At 35.3% G+C, this 11,441-nt stretch overlaps 1 protein-coding gene across 3 annotated transcripts; it reads right to left on the reverse strand.

Moving 5' to 3' along the window:
- Positions 1-9,379, reverse strand: LOC127876548 (heat shock 70 kDa protein 12A-like). 3 transcript variants are annotated; one of them, XM_052421858.1, is made up of 7 exons: positions 9,024-9,379; positions 8,718-8,776; positions 7,199-7,342; positions 3,423-3,575; positions 2,723-2,950; positions 2,294-2,420; positions 1-1,975 (listed from the first exon to the last, which is right to left on the reverse strand). In XM_052421858.1, exons 1-7 carry the CDS (start codon positions 9,052-9,054, stop codon positions 1,002-1,004), a joined length of 1,716 nt encoding a protein of 571 aa, XP_052277818.1. In that variant the 5' UTR covers positions 9,055-9,379; the 3' UTR covers positions 1-1,001. The 3 variants fall into 3 exon arrangements, with proteins under 3 accessions (XP_052277818.1, XP_052277819.1, XP_052277820.1); XM_052421859.1 differs by lacking the exon at positions 8,718-8,776; XM_052421860.1 differs by lacking the exons at positions 8,718-8,776; positions 9,024-9,379 and adding an exon at positions 8,462-8,493.
- Positions 9,380-11,441: the final 2,062 nt, after the last annotated feature.

The following is an 11,441-nucleotide window of genomic DNA, read 5'->3' on the forward strand; positions in this document are numbered from 1 at the left end:
GGCAATACTTATTATCAATAGTCTTAATAATAGTCTTATAGATTATAATTATAAAAAGAACAATATTCAGTTTTAACAACTATGTTCACAAATTAAAATCATATAGTAATGCACATGATTTTTAGTGGCAAACATTTCGTTGAATAAATAAAATGACTTCTTAATCAGGTCTGTTGTTTCTGGTATAAACCGGGGAAAGTATTCGTAAAAATGGCACAAACATAAGCCAAATGGTAAAACGTTATTCCTGTTTTAAAGATTTATTTAGAGTTAATTGAACCAAACGGTTGGGCACTTTTTTATTTCATAAATAATGTTCTTAAACAGGAGAATAACATACCAAAAAATAGTGGGTTATAATTTATCACAGTTAAACAAAATGGCGGTCCATAATAGCATTTGTTAGAAACTGTTCATGAAGTTTGATTTAAATTTGTGACGATACAAATGTATCGCAATTCAAAGGGTACCTTTGCCATGAAGCATAAATAATTTGTTATATAATATGAGATTATAAATGTGCCAGTCAAATTGTATCTTTTTTCGATCAATTGAATTATGTTAAACTTATTACAAATTACGAATTAAAAACGTTTCTATATGTCCAATGGCACCTTTTGCCATTAATATATTATTAATTTTTTAACAAAATTTAGAGCAAATGGGCACTATACGTCAAATCGTACCTTTTTCCACTGAATGCTTTAGTGTCAAAAGGTATATAAAAAAAACATTAATTCAACTATCATTAATCAATGAAGTTGTAACTGGCAACTTCTTGCCAAGACGTACTGTACTATATTCAACAAATACAAAGGGTGTAAGTGTTTTAGATTGTACTACAACTTTATAAAAACAATCGAAGCGTGAAAAAGTAGTCAGATGGCACCGGTTTGTACATTGTTCGTTTGTTAACGATTTTAGTAAATACCGGTAATTAAAGTTTAAACACAGCATTACTAGTTTTCCCACTAACTTCATCAGTTACAGATAGTTCTAGCTCAGTACCCCCCGAATATTAACTTAACCAATATTTTGGACCCCATATATCCTGATGGGTCCATATCAATCACAATACTACCGATTTCTCTACACCCTTCGTCGTCAACGAAATGAGGGTCTACCTTATTACTTGCGTACACTTGCATCACGGCCGTAGTCAGGTTATGATCCGGTCGGTAATATTTCTGCGGGCGCACTTTCTTCTTATCATCAACGCTGACCTTTGTTCCTTTGGCAATATGAATATTGAACACATCATCACAGTAATCCTTGCCGTTGATAGTGACTCTCTTGGTCTCGGGATGGTATGCTTTGAAGTCAACAAGTTTGGCAATGCCGTACGTAAAAGGACAAACCCGTGTTGAAATGTGGCGTGGATGCTGTCCAAACATTACAGCCCCTAATAAAACTGCTGCAGAAGGTTCTTTGGGGAATGTGACCAGATTACCGAAACATTCTTTCATCACCAGTTCTAAATAAGGAGATTCTGAAAACCCTCCAACCATAATGATCTTTTGAATATTTTCAATTTTACTTAAGATTTCCTTTGTCGTATTTTTTATTTTAGTGACCTCGTCATCAAATAAGGAACGCCCGATGTCTTCATCCAGGTATATCTTGCCTAGTTTAAACGCTACTTTATCTGTAAGCGAAGCAACTTTAATCTTTTCAACCACATCTATATTTCGTGACGCAAGTGCATCCAAAAGTTCAATAGGAAATTTAAGAATCACTTTCCCCGTTCCGTTGAACATCTTTTTCTTTATTTCAAAATCGTTCATCAGTTCCCAGTACTCTCTCATATAAGTGTATCGAAACTCGTTTAAAATTTCTTTTCCAAATATTGACTGTAAAATTGATAGGAACTTGTTGTCAACGTGGATACCTCCAAAGTCACCACCTGAAGGATGGTACAGTTCATTCAATGAACCATCTTCATTAACCTCGTGTACAGTTATATCGACCGTACCGCCTGAAAAAAGGCATATAGCGGTACATAAACATAGTGAATTTCAACAATAGTCACAAGACGCAACATTTACGAGGTTCGAGATGTCTTAAAAAAAAGATTGCAGGGTCCACAATTCGAAAACCTAAATTTGAAAATGCCATCAACAAACCAGCAAACCAATGAACATCACAAGTTCCACGTCTGAAGCGATGCAAGAACAGTTAAAGAACGCTCAACCGTCATGCTTGACCCATGGGACAAAAACTAAATCATGTTCATGTACGCGGGTATTAGAAAAAAGACGTGTTGTAAAATAAAACTGAGTATATATTTAATAACCTCCAATATCTAGCACCGTGTATCTGCATCCGACGTACAACGCCTCATCCCCAAGCAACGGTTTACAATACAGTGAAGCAGCTTCCGGTTCTAGTGCGAGTGTTATCATGTCGTCACGTAATCCAGCCTTGAAGAAGAAAACATAAAAAAAAATATTTCAGCTATATCTCGAAGAATAATTGTGCTTATAAAAGAACATATATGCATTACATATAAATTTTGAATTTGTTTATCTAGCTATCAAAGATACAGATTAAAACAAAATATATCTCAATAAGAAATCGTTTTTCCTCGTCTGTTTTCAAGTTTACTCTAAACGTAGATAATCTGTCGCGGTATAAAACATTATATATAACAATATGTTGAAGAACTATTTTCCGATTTAAATAGTACCAAAAACATTATATATGTGTACAAAACAAATGTTACCATGCTGGATGCTTCTCTCATGAAAAGTTTTGCGCGATCAGACCAAATAGCCGGCACCGTAATAACCCAATGTATCTCATCGTGCTTTATTCCAAGGGATCGCCCTTTCTCATTGAGTGTCTCGTGAAGATGATGCACCATATATTTAATCGCCATTGAGAAAACTTTAATAGCTTTCATGCACTTCAATCCTTGCATATCCTCGATTTCCAAATCCACCGACAGAGGCTTTAATCAAAGAATAACGTATTTCAATGCATGTGAAAGAGCAACCAATACATCATCATCATTTACAATTAAAGTTGTAATTACATGTATATTGCATGCATGAATACTTAATCAAAGGCATTTGTATTACATATGCAACAGAATCGACTAAATGTTTCTGTTAGATTTATACATTACACCAATTGAACTTAATAAAAACAATTTACAATTTTGTTCTGAGATGCGTAATTTGATATTTCTTGGAGAGATATTCCTAACTTCCTTCTGTAAAATGATATAATTGTATTCATGTAGAAGTTAGAAATTCACAGAATTTAGCGTTTTGCGAATGGTCAATCCATGGATATTTAGCCAATAACAACGCTCATTGCTGACACATTGTTCATAAAACTTTTCGCAACTGCTTTACTAAACGGAACAAACATGTACGGTGGTGATAGAATAAGTTACATAACGGGAAACTTCAAAATACCGTTTGTTGGTCGTAGAGTTTCATCTTGAAGCGCTCAAACAAACTCCACGCCCCATGTTCATTTCTGGAAATCAAGTCCTCATATTTATCTCTCGCCTCTTTCCCAAACGAATGAAATTTTCCGTCTGGATCAACCAAGACACTCGTTGGAGTCTGTAACATTTTAGACTTTCTAATTAACCATTTAAAATATCAAACGGATTAAAAGTAAAGTAATGGCAGAACTTAACTAGAACAAATCTGCATTGAACAAATACGCATGTTACAGGTAATGTATATTGCTCCGAATGATATAGACTACTATGAATATCTTTCCAATAAAATTGTTTGACCAGTTCAGCATACCGATAGCACAGTTAAAACGCGAATTGTAGAAAATATATTTTTAAGTCAGGAAGTCATCATAAAACCACGATTGTTATAAAGACGTGGTCGTTAACAAAATATAAATTGAGCTATAGCCTTTATATTAGGTATATAAACCATTAACATTCAACCGATTATTCAGAACAAATGATCTTCAAAAGTTGCCTAATGGTATACTGCAAAAATGTATTTAAAATATTAACATCTTTGCACACACCTAAACGTATTTGATACGCCCCGTGCTTGACATGTTTTATATTGCTATAATTAACAATAATTCCCTTTAGTTAGTTAAATTATTATTGAGTTTTAATCCTTATATGTAATTTAGTTTAATTATTATCTAGTACCAATCCTCTGGTGGAAGTTGGTTTTATTATCCTAGTGTGTCCATATTCTTGTGTTTAGTTGCTTTATTTCCAAGTTATTTCTTCGGACTACGCACGTCCCAGTCGATTATAGATTCATTTTTGCAAAATGCTATACAATTATAAAAATGTATATTGTTTAGTTTATGCTACAACGATAATGATCATCTGATAAACTTGACGTAGATGAACGACTTGTGAGCAGAATGAAGGGCATCAAGCATCGAAGTCAGCGGACCCAAGTATGTTTTCATGCGTGGTAAGACAACAACATGGCGTCATTTGTATTTTATTTATTCTCCTCGCTGCGACCATGCCTTTTGCCATGAAGGAACTTTAGAAAAGATATAATACAATTTAATTGTGTACAATGTTGGGCGTCATGACTTAACATACTCAGATACAATATGTTTTATTAAAGTGTTAAACGTTTAAGTGCATAATGCAATATATTGGTCTTGACCAGGACAACCTTTTCTTTAATAAGTAATTTAAGGGATACTTACACAAGTGTTGTTTTTAATTGCATCGATGCTATAAGAAGAACCAAGAAAACGTATATGATGCAAAGCTATTATAATAAATTGCTGAATGCACGTTGATTTTGCTTGTCATCAAGGTACCATTTCTAGTGATGGTTTTTCATAGCCTTTAGATTAAGTAAAATATACCAAACAAGACAGTACCGTATTATTTTGCTTTCCTTTTTGACAAACAAATAAGTTAAAAACACTTAAACATCCCAAAGGTATTTATCTGTATTTAAAGTTGTTTTGTGATTAGAAGAAAAGATTCTGTGTGTGTCAACGAGGTAGTTAATGACCATCTCAAGCAAAGCAACTGTTGCAATTACAGCTTACCAGGGATTGAATGTATCCAAAAGCATAGTGTTAACGAAAACAAAACGAACACGATCTTTGGATATGCCAAGATTATTGCGAAAATACAAAACCATCATTAGGTTTCGAATAAGAGTGTTATAAAATGAAGGCTGTTGTGATAAAAAGTATCTGATCTGAGATTAGTAATTGCCTAAACAAGCCATCTTAAACAATAAAGCCTGGTTTGGCTCTGTATATATTTTTAGCTTTCTTAAATTTACTGTTTAAACATATTTTGCGAAACCACATAAAGGGGCTGAAATATTGTCTTTGGATACATTTCATAATGTCATGCACAAGCGTATTGGCTGTAACTTCGAACCAAGATAACAATGTATATATGCCGAATATACATCAAGACAATATCCTGTTTAAGAAGAAACAGTTATTTGTATACGTCATCCGCAGAGACATACATGTATCAAGTTATTCTAGCAAATGAAGAATCAGGGTTGAACAATGCCTTCAGCAAATTGAAAAAAAAAAATATGTACCCTTTACAGATCAGTCCATATTACGAGTTCTACTGTTGAAGAAAATCTACTTGGGTCTTTGTATGCATAAACAATAGTTAGTACAATACTCAGGTTATTCTGTAAGTTTCAGTCTGAAATAATGTTATCTCTGGTCAAACCTCATTTATTAAAGGCAAAGGTAATTTATGATAAACGTTATCATGATTGTTGATGTTTCCTTCACAAGATTTGCAAATTAATCCACATAATGGAACACAGGTTATGTAATTAAATGTTTGGCCATTCTTCAATTGATAAGTTACACTTTTTCAGAGTTTATGACATCGATTTCTTTGTGAAGAAGTAATATATATGTAAAGGTTAGTAAAACGTGCATATAGGTTACACCACGCATGTTGTGTATGCAGTTTATGGTTATTGGTAGAATAACTCTTCACTTCTCAAAGAGATTTACAACAAGTTAAAGATGTCTGTTTAAGCTTGCTTTGACTGTATCAAGATGTCTTTCAGGACAATAACATTATGCAGTTATCATAATATTTATATATATGCAATATCATGGTACATCTATATACAAGTATAACGATGCATCTTTTGTTTGATGAGTATAATACAGATTTTTTAATTAAAGCTTTGTTATTATTTTCTCAACACGTATATTAATTTTATATACCATGCTAAACATGTATATCGTTTAAATGTGTGTATGAGCTAAAAATTACTCTAAATATTATGTTATAAACATGTTTAAAGTATATATGTTAAAAAGAAAATGAGACAGGAAAAAGCTTAGAAACTATACGATTAACTGTAAACGTTCCCGAACTGTTAACGTTCCCGAATAGAATTTTAATAATAAAAGCCGCATTATCTAAAGATACATGTTTATTTAAAATTAACGTATCGAATACTTAAAATTACTTTTTTTTCAATTAAAAGTTTGGGTCTTATCTAAACGTATAAAATAGACAAGTTTTCACTTTTTGAATGATAAAACCTTTTTTGCACACCTTTTGTACAGTTTTCATAAATAGTGTTCATGGTGTTTATCCAGCACGTTGGCTCATGTTTAGTTCTTTCATAAACGAACGACAAGTAATATAATGATTGACATTTTCTATATCTATTTTAAAACAATGCGGAAACAAACACTATTAATGTATCTGCTTACCCAAATACTTTTGTAATAAATATGAAGATTTCGGTCCAATATAAATGCCGACAAATCAAGTTCAGTTTGTATACTTGCTTTAACTTCCTTTTTTAAAAACAATAAAAATAAAACCTGTTTCACAAGAAACAATTCTATAATGAGCCGTTCAACGTAGATTGTTATTTGTATTGGTAGGTAACCTTGATGCAACTGCCCTATGTAATTTATATGAATTATAATATGTATTTGAATTCACCATTCGCATTTACATCACAACATGTATAATATTTATCATTTTAATACATTATTTTACGTTATGTCCAATTTATCATTTTTCTATAAAAAAAAAGCCTTAATACAACCTAAATAAAAACAGTCAGCCTTTCGATTTATTGTCTTCATCATTTCAATAAATCAAAATGGCGCAAAGCAAAGTTTTATTAGTTTGATATATACTGCGAGCCCAAAACACGATTTAATTATCAATTACTTTTTGGGACTTGATGTTTGATAACAATATATTAGTTTTTACCTTGATCATTTGTCCCGGCCAGTAGTTAGCTTTAATATCCTTTGGTCTGTCCTTGAAGCAGTAAGCGTACCCTGAATATGTAGTTCCAAAGTCTATCGCTGCACAAACGATTGCAGAATCTTTCTTTCCCCCCTTCGATTGTATCTGAATTAAACAAAATATTTTCCCATTCTTATAAGATTATAATCAACTGTTTCATTTGAAGAAACGCATTAAATAACTCCTGACGCTTGATAATAGCCGAGGGTACACTTAAGACGTTCGAATCAAACGCCGCATGCACCACAGACGCTTGGTACAAATGACGTATACACTACCGACTTTTGATACGTACGGAGATTACACTACAAACGCTAGATACGTTTTGTACGTACGGAATATTCAATACAAATGCTTGAAACGTATGGAGTATACAAAGCAGACGCTTGATACGTACGGAGTATGCAATACAGACGCTTGATACGTGCGGAGTATACAATTCAGATGCTTGATACGTACAAAGTATGCAATACAGACGCTTGATACGTACGGAGTATACAATGCAGACGCTTGATGCGTGCGGATTATTGAATACAGACGCTTGATACGTACTGAGTTTACAATGCAGACGCTTGATACGTACGGAGTATACAATGCAGATGCTTGATACGTACGGAGTATACAATGCAGACGCTTGATGCGTGCGGAGTATTGAATACAGACGTTTGATACGTACAGAGTATTGTATACAGACCCTTGATGCGTGCGGTGTATACAATACAGATGCTTGATACGTACAGAGTATGCAATACAGACGCTTGATACGTACGGAGTATACAATGCAGACGCTTGATGCGTGCGGAGTATACAATACAGACGCTTGATACGTACAGAGTATTGAATACAGACGCTTGATACGTACAGAGTATACAATACAGACCCTTGATGTGTGCGGTGTATACAATACAGACGCTTGATACGTACGGAGTATACAATACAGACCCTTGATACGTACGGAGTATACAAAACAGACCCTTGATTCGTGCGGTGTATACAATACAGACGCTTGATACGTACAGAGTATTGAATACAGACGCTTGATACGTACGGAGTATACAATACTAGCACTTGATATGTAGGGAGTATTCACTACAAACGCGTAAAGGAGTAAACAGTACATATGCTAAATACGTACGAAGTATACAAAACAAACGCTTGATACGTACGGGGTTGACCGACACTTGATGCGTATGAGGTATAAATTTGAAAACCCTCGATACGTACGATACAGACTCTCGGTACATACTGTGTTGATCATTCAAACGCCTGGCACAAAAGGATAACAAACGGCAGACGAGTATAATACAGAAGCTATGTACTTAGACAGTGCACACAGCAGACGTCTGGTGCTATCGGAGCATACACTACAGACCTTTGTAGACGATAAGAACTTCCATCGCTAAGCAAGAACGAAATAAACGTAATGCCGTACTTATGAATTTATGTTAAAAAAAACTGATAATGAAACTCAAGAACCCACCGGATTGATTGGTTTACGGACTGGCATTGTGGGTGGACGCTGTCCGGAGACTTGACCATCTGAAAAAAAGAATCTAACATCAAAACCACCATAGCCTTTTTGTTTAAGCCTTCGTAAGTACATATGTGTAATTTGTACTTGTATATAATTTATACATAAATAAGTACAGAATAAAGCGTGTCAATTTTTTTACTTACGTTTAAACTATTTAATAAACATGGATACAAATGAACTCATGAATACTTTAGCTTTATAAACATATGAATACATCGTTAATAAGGTATTTACGGAGTAGCATCACCTTACCATTGTCAGCTATAGAAGCAGCTGTCCCCATTTTAGGTATTCTTCCAATATGATACACACAACTTTCAATCAAATATAAAAGGCTCGATTCTCAACTTTAGTTAGTTATCCTTATCTTGAACAAATACAGATCTCAATTCTTGAACAAATATCTCTCTGCGGTGACGTGCTTATGTTATGAATGAACTCTTTGTCGATGATTTTATATCACAATCAACGCCGTCTCATCAGTATGCGCGAAACTTTCCAAAGTACCTTTCAAACGTGTGTTGTATTTTACCGCATAACTCCATAAACATATCGGTTTGAAAGGAATCACTTTTGTTACACTGCTGACTACAGCAGATATAAATATAACGTTTTTAAGGCATATCTAAACTTCCTGATTTCAGTACACTATAAATAGCACGTGTTGTGATCGATATGCGATTTAAATGTTTCCGATAATGCCCAGATAAAAAAAACGTATTGGCCACAGATAAACTATTATAGGACACGCATTGTGTTTATATTGTGTAATATACATATACATGACATGTATGTTTAGAACATGGTTTCGTATCTTAAATAAAGTTTAAAATTGTCTTGTATTTAACATTGCCTCAAGTTTTTCATCACGTTTCTTCTCTGGTTGCGTTACATGTTCATGAAGTGACAGGTACTTAAATTCTAGGGGGAATCTACTTTTTATAAACCCCGTGTTCTTTACTTTCCAACAATTTGTCAATATCCCTCTAAATTCGATGTTCTTTGCCTATCATGATCTGTGTCACACATTCCTCTATTTTGTTTTTCTTCACAACTGATTTCAGGTTTTCTCTAAATTTCATAATGCAAGAGCAGTTTGTGTCGATATGTTTCCGCAATCTTTCGCTTAGGTCTGAACTTGTACGCCCTTGCTGTTTTTGGTGCACGTTCACTATAAGTAATACGGGACTCGGCTGGTGTGCTTTAAACGATGCAGTTGTTTTACAGACCTATCTCATTTTTCTGTTGTTGTTCTCATATGCATTTTTTTCAAATTTGTGACAAAATATGCCGTGAGAAATTATTAATTAAACCCAAATCGAAAATAAACTCCGCCACAGACGGTCCTAAGCCGCGTTTGCGAAAGAAGGAAGGTTGTGCGTGAGGCTAGCAACCCCACCCCGAAAAAAGTACCCCGCTACAGAAACCGAAGCAACAGTAAATATAAACCAGCGCTCGATTCAGGAAGATTCCTCTGCAGAGAGACCTATGCCCAGGTTGGTGAAAGCCTCATGGAAGCCAGCCTGCCGAAACATCTTCTTTCGGTGGAAGCAACAACAATAGTAAAAACGTTCCATGTAAGAACTATGTATGAAACAGGGAAAGCAGCTCAAGTAGCAAATGCGATGAAGCGTTACAACATCATTGTACTAGGAATATGTAAAGTAGATGGAATGGATCCGGCCTGATCACATTAGCAACTGGAGAGAGGATCCTCTACTCGGGACACGCAGAAGAGAACCATGATCACACAGAAGTAGTTGCCATCATGATGTCCCCTGCAGCTGTTAATGCTTTCATGGAGTGGCAGCCAGTTTCCTCCAGAATAATGACAGCAAGATTCAACTCTAAAGTGAGGAAAGTGACCATCATCCGGTGCTATGCCCCCACTAACAATGCAGATTAAGAGACAAAGGAAACGTTCAACGACGCACTGCAAACAGTAGTCGACGAACTACCCAAGAGAGACATCACGCTACTGATGGGTGACATGATCGCCAAGATAGGGAAAGACAACACAGGTAAGGAATTGATCATTGGTTCCCAGGCCATCGGAGATATGAGCGAAAATGGCGAACTGTTCACAGACTGATGTGCCTTCAATGACCTGGTCATTGGCGGAAGCACGTTCCAACACAAAGACATCCACAAAGTCACCTGATATCACCAGATGGCAAGACGAGAAACCAGATAGACTACATCACTATCTCAAGGAAGTGGAGATCCAGCCTGCAGAATACAGTATCCAAAAGAGGAGCCGATGTATTTGAGACCAGCAACTGGTGATGGGAGTCACCAAGATCAAGCTACGGGCCTTCAGAGACACAGCAGATAGACCTCAGGCTAGATTTAACATCAAAAGACTCAAAGAAACAGGCCTTAAGGATATCTTCTCAGTTTCTCTTAAAATAGATTTGAGGCCGTAGGTAGGTATGGTGACAGAAGAAATGCCAGTGGACAAACATTGGAGCTGCCTGAGGGACACATGGAAAGACTCATACCAAGAAGTCCTGGGACAAATAGCCAACACTTTTAAAGAATGGCTCTCCAGAGAAACGTGGAACCTGATACAGAATAGGCGAGATATTTTATTTACACTTAAATGTATCGGACCAAGTGTGAAGTTGAACGATCTAAAACCGCTTTATACCCCCAATGCTTTGCATTGAC

Source organism: Dreissena polymorpha, chromosome 4, assembly GCF_020536995.1.
Source record: "Dreissena polymorpha isolate Duluth1 chromosome 4, UMN_Dpol_1.0, whole genome shotgun sequence".
Classification (NCBI taxonomy): Eukaryota; Metazoa; Mollusca; class Bivalvia; order Myida; family Dreissenidae; genus Dreissena; species Dreissena polymorpha.

Bases quoted from the DNA above. Each gene is read 5' to 3' on its own strand.
- LOC127876548 (XM_052421858.1), bottom strand. From the start codon at position 9,054: ATGGGGACAGCTGCTTCTATAGCTGACAATG. The intron at 3,576-7,198 runs GTAAAAACTAAT...AAAATGTTACAG, and splicing joins GGCCGGGACAAATGATCAAG to ACTCCAACGAGTGTCTTGGT. The intron at 1,976-2,293 runs GTTATTAAATAT...GCCTTTTTTCAG, and splicing joins CACGGTGCTAGATATTGGAG to GCGGTACGGTCGATATAACT.